General features: G+C 41.1%; 1 protein-coding gene across 2 annotated transcripts; it reads right to left on the bottom strand.

The window, feature by feature from the left end:
* Window positions 1-1,797: 1,797 nt before the first annotated feature.
* On the bottom strand, window positions 1,798-19,131 carry LOC125396607 (uncharacterized). Of its 2 annotated transcripts, XM_048428591.3 has the most exons (5): window positions 18,979-19,108; window positions 18,546-18,762; window positions 3,941-4,067; window positions 3,688-3,748; window positions 1,798-3,127 (listed from the first exon to the last, which is right to left on the bottom strand). In XM_048428591.3, the coding sequence occupies exons 2-5, from the start codon at window positions 18,663-18,665 to the stop codon at window positions 1,891-1,893; spliced, it is 1,545 nt and encodes a 514-aa protein (XP_048284548.2). In that variant the 5' UTR covers window positions 18,666-18,762; window positions 18,979-19,108; the 3' UTR covers window positions 1,798-1,890. The 2 variants fall into 2 exon arrangements, with proteins under 2 accessions (XP_048284548.2, XP_048284547.3); XM_048428590.3 differs by lacking the exon at window positions 18,546-18,762 and having other exon boundaries at window positions 18,979-19,131.
* Between the last annotated feature and the right edge of the window lie 226 nt (window positions 19,132-19,357).

Here is a 19,357-nt window from a genome sequence, read left to right as displayed (position 1 = left end):
CACTGACACTTCAAGTACCATAGAGCCTGTTGGATCATATGATTCAAGTGATAGAGCAGCCTGCACAGCACCCTGGACCAGTTGAAGAAGTTTTTCCTATTCCATGACCCACACAATACTAGCAACTTTCTGAGTCACTTGATACATAAACTGGAATAACACGCCCAAGTGAGGACTGTGCTGTCTCTAGAATCCAAACAGGCCCACTAAGTGTTGTGCTTCTTTCTTAGTGGTAGAAGGGGAACAAGTGCTATAACTTGTCCTTCACCTTAGCAGGAACATCTCTGCATGCCACACAGAACTAGACTCCTAAGAATACTAATGAGGTAGAAGGCCCTTGGTTTTTGGTTGGATTTATGTCCCATCCTCTACTGGGCATGTGTTACATGTGTTACTAAAGAGTTCAATGTGGTTACTACCTCCTGCTCACTTGATCCATTCAATATACTGTCATCAATATAGTACAGCAATCTGATATTTTGTGGAAGATAAGCACAGTTATAAAGATCCATTTGCTAGTTAATAATTTCAGACCTTTATCCTGTACATAAATCCACTGCAAAGGTTAATCCTCTTGTGCCATAATACTATAGGAGACAATGCAATGGGAGAAATAAGTTTCAAGGCAGTGAAGAATACAAAATACACAAATGCTTCACTTGTTAAAATTCATATAACTGCAATTATTTTTGCCTCTCAGGATAATTTGTAAAGACAGTACAATGGCATTTCTCCTTCTATAGTTTTAAACAGATTGGTTAGTGTACAATTAGATGCATTTTGATTTTGATGACATTGGAAATAACATTTGGAGATCCTGGAGCTAAGAAGTTATTCATAAATGAAATTAGCTTTTTCACTGACTGCTGTAAATCATTAAAGAACTGGGTGCTGAGAACTGAGCCTGGGTCCTTGGGAAAAGCAGACATCTTTTCAGATTCTTTTTTGAGACAAGTTCTCTATACCTATGACCATCCTGGAACACAATATCTAACCCAGACTGGCCTCAAAACTCAGATCCTCTTGACTTTCTCTTCCAAATTCTGGGATTATAAGACTATAACACTATACCCAGGAGAGATGTTTTTTAAAAATGACCCAACTTTGAATCAGACAATGCAAGGATAAGATTTAAACAAGAAGCATCACATTTTTAAAAAAATAAACAGTGATGGTTCTAGGAATTTTTCAATGAATTGATTTCAAGGATATATCATTCCTATTTTAAAACATTTTTAACTCTGGCTGGGTGGTGGTGGCATATCTTTAAGCCCTATACATGGGAAGCAGAGAAACATGGATATCTCTGAGACTGAGGTCAGCCTCATCTACAGAATGAGTTTCAGGGCTATGAAGCCTTCACTGCTGAACAATGTCTCCAAAAATAAGAAGGAATTACTGTGTATAAACAACAGTGCCATGGTGTCTACGTGCCAGTCAGAGGACAACTTACAGGTATCTGGTCTCTAGTTCCTCTGTGTGAGTACTAGAGATCAAACCAGGGTAGTCATGCTTGGCAGTTAAGTGCCCTAAACTGGTGAACTCACTGGCTCTGATTTCAGCTTCAAAATTTGTTATGTGCTGGTGTGTTAGTGTGCATACAACACAAGTGCAGTAATCAGAAAAGAAACTTGTAGGAGAAATGTGGGTCTCCTAGAGAATGAATTCTGGTTATCAGGCTTAGTAGTGATCACATTTACTCACTGGTAAAATTCTCTGGCATTCATTGGTGAGTTCTGAGAATATATAAAGAAGTATTTAGTCCCCAGAATAAAGTAACAATTCAAACATAATGGATGACAGCATAAATAGGGTTTTCATTTGCAAATGGGTTTTTGTTCAAATTATCCCATATTCTTGGAATACAATATATTCAAGAGCTTTACCATATTAATTATATCCATAAGGTTTCTCTCCAGTATGACTTCTTTCATGTATTTTAAGATGACTTTTATAAGCAAAGGTTTTACCACAGTGATTACATTCATAGGGTCTCTCTCCAGTATGACTTCTTTCATGTGTTTGAAGATGACTTTTATAGGCAAAGGCTTTCCCACAATGATTACACTCATAGGGTTTCTCTCCAGTATGACCTCTTTCATGTGTTTGAAGATTACTTTTACATGCAAAGGCTTTACCACATTGACTACATTCATAGGGTTTCTCTCCAGTATGACTTCTTTCATGTATTTGAAGATTTCTTTTACATGCAAAGGCTTTACCACAGTGATTACATCCATAGGGTTTCTCTCCACTATGCCTTCTTTCATGACTGAGAAGATGACTCTTCTGTGCAAAAGCTTTACCACATTGATTGCATACATTATGTTTCTCTCCAGTATGAATTCTTTCATGAATTTGAAGATCACGTTTCTGTCCAAAGACTTTACCACATTGATTACATTCATAGGGCCTCTCACCAGTATGACCTCTTTCATGTGTTTGAAGATTACTTTTACATGCAAAGGCTTTACCACATTGGTTACATTCATATGGTTTCTCTCCAGTATGACGTCTTTCATGTATTTTAAGATTACTTTTACATGCAAAGGTTTTACCACAGTGACTACATCCATAGGGTCTCTCTCCAGTATGAATTCTTTCATGTATTTGAAGTTGATTTTTATAAGCAAAGGCTTTACCACAGTGATTACACCCATAGGGTTTCTCTCCAGTATGGGTTCTTTCATGTACTTGAAGATCATATTTATGTCCAAAGGCTTTAGCACACTGACTACATTCATAGGGTTTCTCTCCAGTATGAATTCTTTCATGTCTGAAAAGACGACTCTTCTGTGCAAAGGTCTTATCACATTGATTACACTTATGAGGTACCTTTCCAGTAGGGGTTCTTTCACGTATTAGAAGATAATTGGTGTGTGCAATGGCTGTATTACATTGACGATATCCATGTGTTTTCTCTCTGGTATGAGGTCTACATACTTGATCAGGATTGTGACATGGAAAGGCTTTAATACTTTGATTATATCCATAGTTTTTTACTTCTAAATGAGTCCTTTGATGTACTTTCAAAGAGAAATCAGATCCAAATATTTTATCATGTTGCTTACATTCATAAAGATCCTCTTGAGTATTGAATATTTGTGTGTCTTTGAAGATGATGTACCTATCAAAGGAAGGATAAAAAACAAAATGTTTTCACATTGCATTCACATGGTCTAACTTTTTATGCCTCATGAAGAAGTGGTGTATGGATTAGGGTTTCACATGATAACAAGATCCTTGACTCTCATAAATTGTTCCTTTCATTAAACTATAGTAAGTCCCTCACTACAAGGATTTGAGGACTACTAGTAATAATAAGGACAATTTGCTTATAACAGGTCTTGGTCATAAACTAAATCCTTTGTCAATGTGTATTCCTTTTACAATACTTGATGGGCATGAAACTATGTGGATGGTCAATTATACAACAAGCCTCTCATATGTCTATTATTGAAATTGTGACATCTATTATGGCATTGTTTCCTTGTCTTCTTTCTTAAAGAAATGCTTTGCAAACAATGATCAGCACCTGACATTAGAGTACAAGGTGTTGTGAGAATTTAATAAGCATTGTAAAGCTGTGCTTATTTACACTACTGGTTTTTATTAAAAGTGTAGGATACCTCAACATTTTTTCAGAGGTACCTGGTACATATGTATCAGCTTGCATGTGAAAATTACCTTTCATGTCTTCTAGAACTTTGATCATATTCTTCAGTATTATGGTCTTCCCATTTGTAGCCTAAAATACAGTACCAAGAATATATTACATAATATTAGGCACAATTTAAATTTCTATCTTCAGGGAACTTTAGAACAATCCCTAATTTATTCACTGGATTCTTCTTCCACAGTCAAAATCACGGAGAGCACCAACCAGCAAAAAAGGCTTGGCCCCTTAGGTTAAAAAGTGACAGAAAGCTCATATTCTTACCTATAGAAGTGAGGTTCCAGTAGGTTTCCAGCATCACATCTTTGTAGAGACTCTTCTGGGAAGGATCCAGCAAAGCCCACTCTTCATGCGTGAAGTTTACATGCACATCTTCATAGGTCACTGCATCCTAAAATGTCCCATAAGTATATAATGGAAATGTTGAAATTGACTTCATTGTAAATGTATACTTCATTGAGAATATAGTTAGATAACTCTGTGTACTCAATGTATTCTATGACATAGGTCATAGAATTTCAAATACAATAACCAATTCATTTTAGAAGGAAACTGAAAAGGAGGATGATGCCTTCTCTTTCTGTGACCACCAGATAGAATACGGCATTGCAGGAGAACTGCCGAGTAATACCTACAGAGAAACTTATAAACAGAGTAGCACGATTCAGTACACAAACTCAGAAAAATTTTATCAAAATGATTAACTTTAAAAGGATAGGTGTGGTGGTGCACACATATAACCCAAAACCTCAGGAGAAGAGACACATGAATCTCTGTGATTTCCAAGTCAGTCTGGTCTATGAAGAGCTAGCCAAAACAGCCAAAGGTACATAGTGAGACTCTGTTTCAAACAAACAAAAACAGAAAACACTCAGGGGCTCACTCAAAATTCCTACATAGAATTAGAACATCCATTCCAATTCTGAACCTGTTCATCATAAACTGGAAAAATTTCTTTTAAACTGTAAGGCTAATAATTCCTAGAAAGGAAGGCATTTTTAAGAAGTTACTGACTGACAGGTAAAAGTAATTAAAAATGTTAGTAAAACAAATGCTGATCCTGAAACAATAAAAAATAGCAATACCTATAGAGAAAGAGATTATAAAGATGGGCCAACAAATAAGATCACCTACTGCTACTGAAGACAACTGGAATCAATCCCCAATACTCACTTGGAGGCTCCTAAACATTTTAAACTCCAGGTCAAGAGATTCCAAAGCTCTCTTCTGACTTCACTAAATACCAGACAGACGAATGGTACACAGCCATGTATATAGGCAAATGATTCACATATTTGAAAATTTTAAAAATGGAAAAACAATCACAAAGGAAGGGATGCTGTTACACACCTGTAATTCAGTGATTCAGGAGATCACTATCAATTTCATGACTGCATGCATTCTTTGTCTGAAAAATGACACCCTCTATCAAAGTTCAAAAGGCATGACGTGGGCAAACCTCAGTACAAGAGGAAATACTTGACATGTACAAAAATCTAATTTTTGCAGTCAAAACTATAAGCATAAAAATATCAGGCAAGAAAAATGGATCAGCAAGGGAAAGCAATTGCTTCTACTTTGCCTTCCATTCTTTAGGAACATCTAAGGATGGTGTTGGGATGGCTGCAGGAGAAGAAGGCTGCTGAGTTTCAACCACACAAAATATGGGTGAGGGGATAAGCACTCAAAGCTACTCCCCAGAGACTACATTCCTCCAGAAAGGCTCCTCCTCCTCAGGGTTTCTTAAGTCACTCATGAAGGCCACACAGCAAAGACAAATGCACAAATACAATATACTATCTGGAAGATTTTTCATTGAACAGCCAAAACATGAAGCAAAATACATTTAGTAGAGCTTTAAAGATAATCATATGATATAACAGTCCCTGCACTGTTCAAACATGCAAAGTTTCTTCTGACACTCAAGGCAATCGCTTAACTGTGACATCTTGTAATACGAAAACACAAATTATAGCTATCAAACACAAGTATTAAGAAAAGATTGGACCAAACAAGTCCAAAACCTTGCAGGGTAATCTTAAATCCTGCAGCTCTGTGTCAGACACCTGGGGCTTCATTTCCAAAGGGCTTACACGGCTCTTTCTCACTAGAACTTCTCATCTCTCGCTCTCTCTCTTTGGCCACTTCTACTTCCTACATACAGCTTTTAATGGCAGGTTTCTTAAAGTTTGGGTATTTGAATATATTGTAACATCAAAATGGAACTGAGGCTGTATCTCATGCCTCCATGCAAGTAAGTCTCAGTTTCTTCACGGAAGCCCAGGACCCACACTAAGATTGCAGATTTTTATTATCAGTGAGGCAGGGTGTCCTGTAGCTCCAAGTGATACTGAATCCATGTGCAACCAAGACAGCTCAGCCCTGACCTTGATCTTCCTACCTTAATTTCCAAGTGCTAGAATTACAGGCACAATCCACCACTCTGGGATATAAGGCTCCAGCTTTTTGAAGTGATTAGAGTAGCGTTCCCTCTTTAAGTAACACAAAGGAAATAACAGTTGACCGTTCCCGGCAAAGAGAAAACCAGGGGTAATGTGCTAGTGCGCTGGATAAACAAAGCACTGAAGCATGGTTACAGCAGCGCCAACAGAGGGCTAGGAAAACGGTGGATTGGGAGGAGCTGATTCTCCACGGCTCTTCACTGTCAGGCCTTCACTTTTGAGACTACATATGTATACAGGACATGACCTAAATTGTTGTTTAGACCTCTCAAGCTTTACACTGGCACAGTGGTTGAAGAGCACTGCCTGCTCTTCTAGAGGATACGGTTTGATTCCTTGAAACCTCATAGTGACTCGGTGATCATTAAATACAGTCCCAAAGGACTCAGTGCCCCCTTCTGGCATTCTCTGACTGCAGACATGCATGTGGCACATGGACACACAGGCAGACAAAACACCCATACATATACCATAAAGCAGTAACTTACAAAAGAAGATCAGACTAAACAAAATGTCTGGAGAACTAGAGAATTTGGGATGATTAGATTCAGAACACTCTGGGCCAAGCAAGTAGCTCAGTGGTTACCAGCACTTCACATTCCTCCAAAGGACCTGGGTTTGGTTCCTAGCAACCCATAGTGGCCCACAACCACCTTTAACTCCACTTCTAGGGGATCTGACTCTTCTGGTCTCTTTTGGGCACTAGGCACACGCACTGTACACAGGCATATAAGCAGGCAAAACACTTATACATAGAAAAATTAAAACTAAGCCCTACTAAAAAGAAAACAATTAAAGGGCCTAAAGATGTGGCTCAGTTGGTGGCACAGCATGCATGAAGCCTTCAGTTCAATTCCTATTTCTTAAGAGGGGCAAGGACCAGGATATCTGTAAGCCCATCTCTTCAAAGTTGGAGGTAGAAGGATCAGAAGTCAAGGTCATTCTTGGGGACATACGGAGTTTGTGACCAGCCAGAGGTATATGAGACCCTACCACTTCAAGAAACAAGAACACAAAAAGAATCATATAAGAATACTCCAGGAAAAAGGAGAACAAAGGGTTTGGGATGCATGTTACAAGAGAATTGTGAAAGGCCACAAATATGGAACAGGTATTGATTCCATTCATACTTAAAAGAAATGTCAACCTGGGTATGGGAACTGTCTTCTGCAAGCTCTACGTGCACAATTACATGAGACATCTTTACATCCCGTGGAAACTTTCAGTATAGTGCCTTCAACTTGTGATTGTTATTACCAGAAGACACGTACATGTTTATCTTGGAGGAAGAAGACTTGTAGTATACCCAGAAATGGCTGTTTCTAAATGAAACAGGAATTTACTGTCCACAGGCAAGAATCCATAGGACCAAACGAACAGCCTTTGCTTGTCCAGTTACACTGATCATCGCACTATAGACTTAGGAGTGGCTCTAAAATTACATTTTGAGTATTAGGCTAAATACTACAACCTACACAACAGAGGTCTCACGAAAATAAAGTCTTTTGTGAAGGTATTTGTCGGGTAGGCATGGATACCTGACATCCACGATCTTATGAACAGGGAGGTGGAAACAGGATGTTCAAGGTCAGCCTTAGCCACTGAAGATCTAATCTTAAAAAATAAAACAAATTCCCTCTATAGTGAACTATTTTAGTTCCAACTGATTAAAAGGAGCTTTCGGAGAAACGCAGAAATAATGTTACATAAAAGCACTACATTTTCAGTACAAGAATTATCTGTTTATTAATACATATCATACATCGACTTGATATCTTAATCCCATCACAATACAAAAATATATTCTTTTTTCCTATCTAGACAATTAAAAATTTAGTATTGCATATATTAGCGTGATGAATGTATGTGGTATGCATGTTGGGGCAGGCACAAGAGTGCCACAGTGAGAGTTTGAAGATCAGAGAACAACATTAAGAAATCAGTTTCTCCATTCACCAAGGGTTCTTAGGATCAAACTGTGGTCATCGGGCTTGCACACAGAGCACTTTTCAATGGAGCCACCTCATCAGCAGTATCTGATCAAATTCTAACTCACAGATGGTCTCACTCCTAATCTTAAACATATTTCTACTTTTTGAGCGCTTCTTGCCACAAGAGCTCTTTATAGCTCTGACTGGCCTGGAACTCACTACTTGGATGAGGTTAGTCTTGAACTTCCTGCACCTGTCTCTAAAATACTATGATGACAGGTGTGAGCCCTCATGCTCAGCTACTTAAATGTAACGACTAAATCAGAGCAAAATACAGAAATATATGGCAATTTCTTGAAGAACAAAAATAAAGTGAAAGTGACAGATTAATTTTAAAATCTTTTAACTCTAGTAATGGACTGTCTAGCCGTGTAAAAGGCATAACCATTTGGCCTTCTATCGGCCTAGGAAAACTGTATTTTATTTTTCAATGATACACTGTAGAACTTGCAAATATGCCCAACTGAATTCTTGGTATTATAATGAGGAAATTATTCTGTGTCTTTCAGGCCATGTCTCATTCTATGCTCTGGTCTAGACTGAAGCCTCCTGCTTCAGCTTTTCAAGTATTGGAATTAAAGGTGTGGCGCACATGTCTGGCTCAAGGACATTCTGTAGGAAAGCTGATGCAGTAGCAGACTCTTTGCCTATCATGTGTGAATCCCACCGAAGAAATTAATAAATGTGGCCTCATTGCTCTTCTAGTATGCCCACCAATTTCTAACATCTATTTGCCAAACAAAAGGGCGGCCTCATTTGTAAAAGGAACACTACTACAATTTAAATCAAATATTGTTACCCACACCCTGATAGTGGGAGACATCAACACCCCACTCTCACCCATGGACAGGTCATCCAGACAAAAACTAAACAGAAATACTGGAGCTAACAGATATTATTAACCAAATGGACCTAACAAACATTTGCGTTTCCAGTGAAACACAAGAAAATATCGCTTCATCTCAGCACTGTAACAGGCCCCAGACCTAAGCATAACTGACTCCATCAGGGAAGGGCTGTTCAGGCTGGAAAACTCACCACATATGCAGCACCATGTGCCAAAAACGGAAACAAAGTTCTAATCCACCTATGTCCACAGTTATGGGAAAGTCTGTAAATCATGCTTTTGAGCTTCTATAGCTCTGCTTCTGGCTAACTGTTGGTTTTAACAGAAGTATATCAACCCAGAACATGGTTTTTGTGCCTAAAAGCACAACAGCACTCGAGAGGCAGAGGCAGGCGGATCTCTGTGAATTCAAAGCCACCCTGGTCTACAGATTGAGTTTCAGGATAGCCAAGGCTACACAGAGAAATCCTGTCTCGAAAAACAAAACAAAAACAAAAGGTGTCTTCTTCCCTGCTCCTGTGGGAACCATTTTAGGGTTGGCAAGAGACGTGGCTCTAGAGGGGATCCCAGGTGTCCACGGGGATGTCCCCAGCTAGGTCCTTGGGCAGCAGAGGAGAGGGTGCCGAAACTGTCCTTGTCCCACTATCACACTGAGGATTATCTTGAATATCACTATAAAATCTTCGTCCAGCTACAGATGGAGATAGAGACAGAGACCCTCACCAGAGCAAGGGACTTAACTCCCAAGGTCCAGTTGAAGAGCAGAAGGAGGGAGAAGATGAGCAAGGAAATCAGGACTGCGAGGGGTTGGTCCACCAACTGAGGCAGTGTGCCTGATCTAATGGAAGCTCACCAAATCCAGCTGGACCGGATCTGAACGAGCATGTGATCAAACCGGACTCTCTGATTGTGGCTGACAATGGGGGCTGACTGAGAAGCCATTGATAAAGGCACTGGAACTCGTTTCTACTGCATGTTCTGGCTTTTTGGGACCCTAGTCTATTTGGATGCAAAGCTTCCTAGACCTGGATGTAGGGAGTTGGGCCTTGAACTTCCCACAGGGCAGGGTTCCCTGCCCTCTCTCAAGCTGGGAGGGGGAGGGAGGAGAGTATGTGGGGGAGTTGGAAGGGATTGGGAGGAGGGAAGGAAGTGTAAATATAAAATAAAATTAAAAAAAAAGAAAAGCAGGAAAAAAAGTGCATGCTGAAGAAGACTTGATGCTATACTCAGATCCCAAATAAGCAGTGTAGTCCCCGGCTGGCTAATAAAGACTTTCTATTGGATTGAACCCATGTCCCAGCATCCTCTATGGTAACTATCCAAAACATTACTCGAGGTCTCACAGAGTATCCAGAGACCGAACCTCTACACCAGGGGTTTCAGAGCCCCTTGGAAGGAAGAGGAGTCCAGTAGTCAGGCAACTGCTAGGGGGCTGGGAACCTGAAATATTCCAGGTCCCCAGGTGTCATAGTTAGGATTTTAAGTTTGTAAAGAGACACCATGACCACAGCCACTCTTATAAAGGAAAACAGTTCACAGGGGCTGGCTTACATTTCATAGGTTTAGTCCATTATCATCACAGAAAGAGAGAGAGAGAGAGAGAGAGAGAGAGAGAGAGAGAGAGAAGCACAGTATCATGCAGGCAGACATGGTGCTGGAGAAGGAGCTGAGAGTTCTATATCTTGATTCACAGCAGCAGGAGAAAGAGACACACAGATCTGCCTCCACTATGACACACTCCAACAACGCCACACCTCCTCCTACTGCCATTCCTTATGGGCCAAGCATTCAAAGACACGAGTCTATGGGGGCCAATCCAATGCAAACCAACACATATCTTGCCCCCCCCCACAAGTTTGTAGCCATACCATAATGCAGAAATTCATTCAGTCCAACTTTTTAGAAAGATTAAAGATAACTGCAACAACAACAGTTGCCCCAGATATTAGAAAAGTGTTGCAAAAACTAAAAAAGATTAAAAGTATAAATAGGTTTCAGTTGCTGGAGGTAGTTTAAAAGGTGTTTACCAATGAAAACTGATTGCAAAAAAAGAACTTTTGCATAAACTCACAGCCAACTTCACTTTCTCGGATAATGAGACACAGTGAAACTCATAGATCCCCAATAAAATTTTGGTATCTTAACATCTGTCAGAAGACTATAACCTAGCAGAAAGTTCTACCTCCAATCAAAAGATAAGCAATATCCAATGACCCTGGAAACAAAGGGGGAATTTGAAGTCTAAACTGTCTGTCTTGAAGAAACAGGCATCCTGGCACCCTGCTAGTCACCTTGAAACATGCCTCTCTTACCTATAAAGAAACCTGGGTCTTCTGATCCTCTTGAGTCTGATTCTTCCAGAGAAACGGGTGTTCGCTCTCCTGAAAGATGCATTCTTTAGCCTCCCATTGGCAAAGGCGAATTATTCTATATTTGCTTTTAAATGATCAGACCCAGAGGAAGCTTGCAGTGGGCAACACACTGTACAAGGTCGCCCCAGGAGGTAAACACACTAAATGCAGAGTTCTTATCTTTCCTTCACAGGTTTTTTTGTTTTTGTTTTTGAAAACACATTAAAAAGGGGCCATTGAGGGATTGACTACAAGAGTTACAGGGCTTGGGTTACCAAATACTGGCTAAGAAAGCCCAAGGTTATAGAAGCCTACCTACCTTGGCTACCAGTTGAAGGGAAGCAAAAGGAGCCTGTCTCAAAGTAGGAATGCTGTCATCCTTCAGATACCAATACCAAGGACTGTGAAAAATGCTCAAGAGTTCCTAGGTGCAGCTGGGTATCACTGCCTCTGGATTCCGGAGTTTCTGGAAACACACCAGCACAAACGAGGGACACTGAGTCCCTAATGTGAACTGAGACATAAAAAAAGCCACTTTCAAAACAGCTATAACTTCCATTTCAGCCACAGAATTTCCAGATGTCTCAAAACCTTTTCATCTGTTTCCCCAGGAAGCACAGGCAAAAGGGTTTTAACCCAAATTTTGGGGCCATGAAAATGCCTTGTGACATACCAGTCCAAATTATTAGACCATGTAGCCACAGGCTGGCCCACCAGTCTGAGAGCTGTATAATGAGAAGGAAACAAACAAGCTAACTCTGGGTCAAGCTCTTATACCCACAACAAACAACATAGTTGAGAGCTCTTCTGAAGGAAAGGGTACAGGTAAGAGAGTAAGACTACCAAGAACTCTAGGAAAACAAACTTCACCAATATCTGGCTGATTGCGGGAGTATAAAAGTACTTGCTAGTTTCTGTACATACCCATTCTGGGTTGGTAGAAGTGGTCCAACCCAAACTAAACCTACTCAAATAATAGCTTAAAAAGGTCCTCCAGGAACTGGCCTTCTGATTTGGCCTCCTCCTAGGAAAGGAGTCCAACAATACACTTTTATAGCCAAAATATTTCAGTTAATAGTTAAATCTGTAGGTATAGACTGGACACTCATTCTGCATACATACGTCAGAGTTCTGGCTAGGGAAAAAGAATTAACAAGAGAGAAGACAACAACGGAAAGAACAAAACTCACCGGAGTCTACCAAAGAATGGATAGGCCTCTACCTTTCCTTTGCTGGTGGTATGACAAGAACTTAAGTCTTTGAAGAAATAAAATGAAGAGGATATCAGAAAATGGAAAGAGCTTCCATGCTCTTGGATAGTGAGGATCAACACAGTAAAAATGGCAATCTTACCAAAAGCAATCTACAGATTCAATGCAAGCCCCGTAAAAATCCAAACACAATTCTTCACAGACCTTGAAAGAACAACACTCAATTTCACATGGAAAAAGAAAAAAAAAAAACCCAGGATAGCCCAAACAATCCTGTACAATAAAGAAACTTCTGGAGTCATTGCCATCCCTGACCTCGAGCTCTACTATAGAGCTACAATAATGAAAATAACTTTATTTAGACAAAAAGGAGAAAATGTAGAATATTATTTTAAGGGGGATGTGAGGTGAGCTAGGTCAGCTGTTTGCTGTTCAGCCTCTCTAGGAAGCAGGATTCTACCTCAACCTTTCAATCAGGAGTCTTTATCAGAACAGATTTAGGTAAGTTCTCTTAGTAGCTTTGAAAGAGTTAGTGCCTAAGGGAACAGAATTTCCTTAGCTCTTGGGCCTCAGCTGCTGTTGACAGTAAGTAGCTTAAAAGGTAGCAACCCTTAAAAAAGAAGACAACACTGATCAGTTTCTAGGGGGCTGAGAACTCATTTTTGGGGAATTAGCCAGGTTTTGCTATGAAACTGAGACAAGACAAAGGAAATGCGCCAGTTTCTTCCCCAGCCATACCTCGGGCGAGCTGTGGAAAAATGTGCTACGATTTTCAGCTTTGTAAAGGGAAACTTTGATTAAAAAAGTTGTTGGAGGTCACCAAAAGAATACACAGTAATGACAACTAGAATTTAACAAGCTGAGCCACTAGACATTGGTGGGGAGCCCTACTTGGCAAATGAATGACTGGTTGTTCCTGCCTGTAATGTTCTCAAGTGACTTTATTTATTTACCTCCCTAACAAGAACAGCTGTGGGGTTCTTTCCACAACCTTTGATTGCTTTACACTTTCTGGGCATAAGTCTATCTGTGAGTCCTTAGAAGGATGACTTCTTAAACTATAAAATGTTAGTGAACAAAGCATGCTTTCTCAGCCAGGTTTCCAGCTGAGGCCTCAGCAAATTCAAACAGACTCGTCGTCCTGGAGACAGAGTGCTCTTCTGAGGACAATTCCGGGAGTCTTCAAGGTCAGGCATGAAATAACTTTAGTGCCAGTTTTTCACTCACAAAGAGAACCTGGCAGATATCATGAAGACACAACTCCTTGTCTCAGTAACTGACTTTCTGCACTTATTCTTATGTTATAAAATTCAAGGTTTAACTAACTATTTATACAATAGAAAAATGCATCTTAAGATTTGGGATACTCTCTAGGTCACTGTCTTTGCCCTGTGCCTTTCTGCCTGCTTTACAGACAATAGACATCAAGGAAGCTGGCGGACACCTGAGCATCGTCATCGTTACCATCAGTATGAAGTTTTAAAGCCTGGGAGAAAAATTTTCTGAATCCTTGTGTTTATAGCATGGCTTTGTCCCTATTGTTTATTTAAGGAATATAATATGACACTCAATAGCTCTTATATTGGCTAGGGTTTTTTTGAAAGAGAATTTTTTAAGAAACAGTAATAAAGAAAGTTACTTTCAGATCGATCATGTGAGCCTGTTTATTTCATAAAAGGCTTTTTCAATAGATAAGATTTTTTTTCCCCCCCTAAACCTTTGCTACTCTGAAGCTTTCTTTTTATTACCCTGGAGCAGATCTGGGAATTCTGCGATTAATAATGCACCAGAAATCTATGGTCTCTTTAACTATTATTCTGTAGAAAGAGCTCATCAATGGAAATACAGGCCTCTACTTCCCTTATGTCTTTTCCTTTGGGAAATTTTGTGTGGACTTTACTGGAGAATGAGGGTGTATACAACGGAGCCTCTTTAAACAAAATAATTCTTTGGAAAAATCTGTGCCACTGTGGAACCATATAAAATGATCACTCTGCCTGCTTCCACATACGCTAACACCAAGCTGCTAAAAAATTTTGATAAATAACATATGCTTGATGAATAAGGTATATTTGATAAATAAGATTTGTTTGATAAAAATGTATATTTAAAAATCGAAATTTATAAATTCCTAAGGTCTACTCAGGTTCACAGTACTATTTGTCTATCTTAGTCTTTGCTTATTTTAAACTTTAGCTATTTGGATAAATTGTGCAATATTGTATAATGGAGTATCTGGTCCCTGGAGAAAATCCTTTTCCCAAAGTCAGGAATTTAAACAGTAGCCCCATTTCCTCAATGGGTTGGAGAAAGTTCTGCCTACTAAAATGGGAGTAATTCTCCCTACCTCTGGCAAGAGGAACTCAAGGCTCTTCCATTAACATTAGAGTGTGGTGTGTATAACTTGTCCGGGCTGGCCTCCTCAATCAATGCATTTCTAACATCTATTCCCCTTCATAAGGAAAAGAAACACTACTACAGCTCAAATCAAATATTGACCCTCATGGACTGAGAGTGGGAGGTGTCAATACCCAGGTCTCTCCCGTGGAGAAGCCACCCAGACGAAAGCTAAGCAAAAATACTGAAGCTACCAAACATCATAAACCAAATGGACCTAAGTGCTATTTACAGGACGCTTCACCCAGCCCCTCCCTCTGTGCCACTCTAGGCACAGAAGCGCTTCCTTCTACTGTTGCTTGAGCCCCGCTCTCACACAGCATGGTTCCTGGGGGGGGAGGCACCAGGCCACCGGGCTACACCCACAACTCACCATCACCTAAGAACAAATGCATGGGGGGGAATAGTTCCCAGGTGAGCATTCCCTCCATTTTGTGCCTGCTCTAAGTAATTCCAGGGAAGGAGAAAACCGAAACGAACCAAAAAGAAAAGATTAAGTTCCACTATTTTCTATTTCATAATTTCTGTCTCTTTTTCAATCAGTGATCTCTAACGCCCACCACTCTCTTTGAAAAGAGTAAAATCCCTGCCCCTGTGGTAGGCAAGGGCACTGCTGCCAGGCAGCACAGCCTGGAAAGAACAGATACTCCCTTCTTTCCAAGGACATTTAAGGAATTTCACTAAGTTCTTTTTAGAAAGATTACCCAGTCAGTCAGGGTATTAGAAAAATGTTATATAAGTTTAAATTTTTTTAAAGTAAAAGAAGGTCCCAGCTGCTGGAGGCAGTTCAAAAGATGTTTAACTAACAACAACTGACAGGAACTTCTGCACAAACTGAAGGTCACCTTCACCTTCTCTGATAATGAGACGCGGTGAGACTTAGAGATACCCAGCAAAAAATTTGGTATCTACCCTCTGTCAGAAGAATATCTCCTAGCTGAAAGTTAGGCCTCCAATCAAAAGATAAATAACACCAAATACCCTGGAAACAAAACAGGTAAATGAAGTTCATATTGCCTGGTTGATGAGACAAGCATCCTGGTCTGTCAGTCACACTGGAGCATGTGGCTCCTGCCTATGAGGAAACCTGGTACCTCTAATTCTCGTGAGTCTGTTTCTTCCAGAGAAGCGTGTGTACTGGCTTGGACCTGGAAGATGCATTCGCCATCCTCTCATTGGCAGTGATGCGTCAACCATCTTTGTTTGTAATTGCACAGATCCGGGGGAGGTTATAGTCGGCAACTAACCTGGACCAGGTTGTCCTGGAGTTAAGGACACTAAAAGCAGAGTGACTTCCCCTCCTCCAGGTTTCCTGGGAAAACAGACTATAAAGACCACAGAGGGACTCCTGAGGGTTTACAGACCTTTGGCTACAAGATGTTAGCTAAGAAAGCCCAACTTTGTAGAAGCTGCCTATCTGGCTACCGACCGAAGTGGGAGATAAAAGGAACCTCAGAGCGGGATTGCTGCCATCCTTCAGATCCCAACCCCAAAGACTAAGAAATGGTAAAACAGTTCCTAGGTGCAGCTGGATATGGTTGTCTCTGGATACCAGAGTCTGTGGAAATGGAAGGCCTCTATACACCAGTACAAAGGGGCCCTGGGCACCTAATGTGGACTGAGACTCAACAAAACGAATTTAAGGCTTTAAAAACAGGTCTGATTTCCACTCCAGGCATAGAATTTCCAGATGTCTCTAAACCTTTTCATCTATTTGTTCAAGAAACAGAAAACAAAAGGGGTTTTAACCCAAACTTTGGGGTCATGGCAATGTCTAAATGATTGAACCTTGTAGCCAGATGTTGGCCCATCTGTCTAAGAGCAATGGCAGCTAAAGTTAGTTTAATGCAAAACAAAACAAAACAAAACAAGTTAACTCAGGGTCAAGATCTTATCCACATACAGAAAGTACCACCAGCCAAAAGAAAACAAAGGCCTAATCCACCAAAGTGCATATTTACAGGAAGTCTCTACATGTACTAACCTTGCTTTTTAGTCTATAGTTCTGCTTCTGACTAATTGTTCTTGTTAACTGAAGTATGTCAACCCAGAACATGGTTTCTGTGCTGGGAAAGGCTCAGGGCTATGCTGGGATACAAGAACAGCCAGTGTAGCTGCAGGTCAGCTAATAAAAACTCTCTCTTGCCTTAAATCCATGTTCCAGCAAACTTCTCTGGTGAAGATCACAACAAGCACTCATGAATCTTTCTCCGTAACTGACCACATATTCAGGCACAAAGCAAGGCTCAACAGATAGAAGAAAGCTGAAATAAGCCCTGCATCCTGTCAGACCACCACAGAGTAAAGCTGGATATCAACAGCAGAAGAATCAGGAACAACATGTGGACTCTCAGGACATCTCTAATAAATGAAAAATGGGTTAAGACAGAAATAAAGACAGAAGTGAAAGTCTTGCTAGTGATAACCATGCCACAGACTGAATGCTTTCTCAAGGGACTGGAGAGGTGGCTCAGCAGCTAAGAGCACTGACAGCTCTTCCAGATATCCAAAGTTCCATTCCCAGCAACCACACAGTGATTCACGATCATTTGTACTGGGATCTGATGCCCTCGCCTGGAACAAAGACACACATGTAGACAAAGCACTCATATACATAAAATAAGCATCTTTAAAAAAATCATTGTTTTCTAGTAACCAAGAACACCCCCCCCCCCAAATACAAAATCAGTCCTCTGCTCTTTCATTCACACTTATCTTATTTTCCAGGACATGTACAGAATACAGAGAGATAATATATTACACAACCTGTCTTCCTGACTCTTCTCTTGCTGTGAAGAAGCACTATGATCAAGGCTTCTCTTATAATGGAAGGCTTTTATCTTGAGGGTTGATTATAGTGACCGAGGGCTAGTCCATTCTCATCCTGAAAGGAAGCTTCACAATGGGCAGGCATGGGGCTGAGGGTTAAAACCTGATACACAGGCAGGTGGCAGGCAGGAAGAGACAATTGTCTTGCACTGGGTTTCTGAAACCTCAAAGCCCACCTACAGTGACACACCTAAATCAACCAGACACATCTACCCCCAGAAGGGCAGACCCCCTAATTTTACTCAATTACTTCCACTAATTGGGGCCAACTATTCAAAGATAGGAGCATGAGGATGCTGAGTAAATATAAACCACGACAGGAATACAGTCTATGAAGAAAGAGCTCTAAAGGAAAAGAGTGAAAGACACTAAGAAAAACAGACAGAGAGGAAGACGATAAGACAGAGAAAAAGAGACAAAGAGACAAACAAAAGGAAAAAATTATTTCCTCCAAATAGCGGGAGTCAACTTCTTTGGCTGGTGACAGGCTTCTTTAATATAACCTTCCCTACCCCATCTAAGAAGAGATTAAACAATTCAAGGCCTCCAAACTTCTTTTAAATCAACATCTTTTCTCTGAGTGCATGGCATGATCCCTTGTTTCCCTCCGTACCCAGTTCACTCAGAGAACTCTGGGAACCTTGGATCAGGTCTGGTGGAAGCAATGAAGGCATCAGTCTCTTGGTGTGCCTAAGTGTGGTTGTTGTAGATGACGCCATCTGGAAGCTGCAAAGTGGATGTTTCGTCACACAAGGTTACAGAAGTTTTAAATTCTATTTACCTTTCTGTTTTTGTAGTTGTTTCTCCAGACAGGATGTCTCTCTGTAGTCCCTGGCTGTCCTGGAACGCGCTCTATAGAGCAGGCTGACCTCTGCTTCCCAAGCACTGGATTTAAACGCATGCACCACCACCGCTGATTTAACTATTTTAACAAATTAAGCCCGAAAGTCTTCTGCAAACATGGAGAGTCATAAATCTGTCTGATAACAACGGACGTCCTGCACGGTAAAAAGGACGTTCACACGCAAAAGCTCAGGTTCCTCCAGGCTCTGCGCACGCCGCGGAGCGAAATCACTCAGAGGTCCCGCTTCACCGCGGGAGTTGCAAGGACCTCGGGGGGCAAAGGGTTCCCACCGCCGGTTCCCACAGACCCGGGAGGACCCCACACCGGCTCCCGCGGTTCCTCCCGTCTGGGGACGGCGGCCCTTGCTCACCATGGCGGATTCCGAGCTCGCCCCGCTCTCCCCACAGCTCCTGGCTCCGGGCAGCAGGTCACAGCGTAGCTAATGGAACAGAACAACCTTCCTCAGTCCAGAGACAAGGTGCTTACCGAAAGGCGAACCGGAAGTGCCCTCCCATTCTGACTGACAGTCCATCTGGAGGTTCTGATTGGCTACTGAGGCCTGAGTGCCAGGAGCGGCGTCCTTAGGGATCAAGTGTTGTGAAGAGATGCAGGACAGAGGTTCCCAGCCCTGGCTTCCACCCCAGACCTGCAGAGACTGACATTGCCGCAGAACTAGGGGCTGGACTGCAAAGTCTTCCCTGAACAATCCCTGCACTCAGTAGGACTCTTTTCTAGGACATTAGTGAGGT

This window comes from Myodes glareolus, chromosome 8 (assembly GCF_982192425.1).
Source record: "Myodes glareolus chromosome 8, mMyoGla1.1, whole genome shotgun sequence".
NCBI classification, from domain to species: domain Eukaryota; kingdom Metazoa; phylum Chordata; class Mammalia; order Rodentia; family Cricetidae; genus Myodes; species Myodes glareolus.
This window is presented reverse-complemented; position numbering and strand designations above follow the sequence as displayed.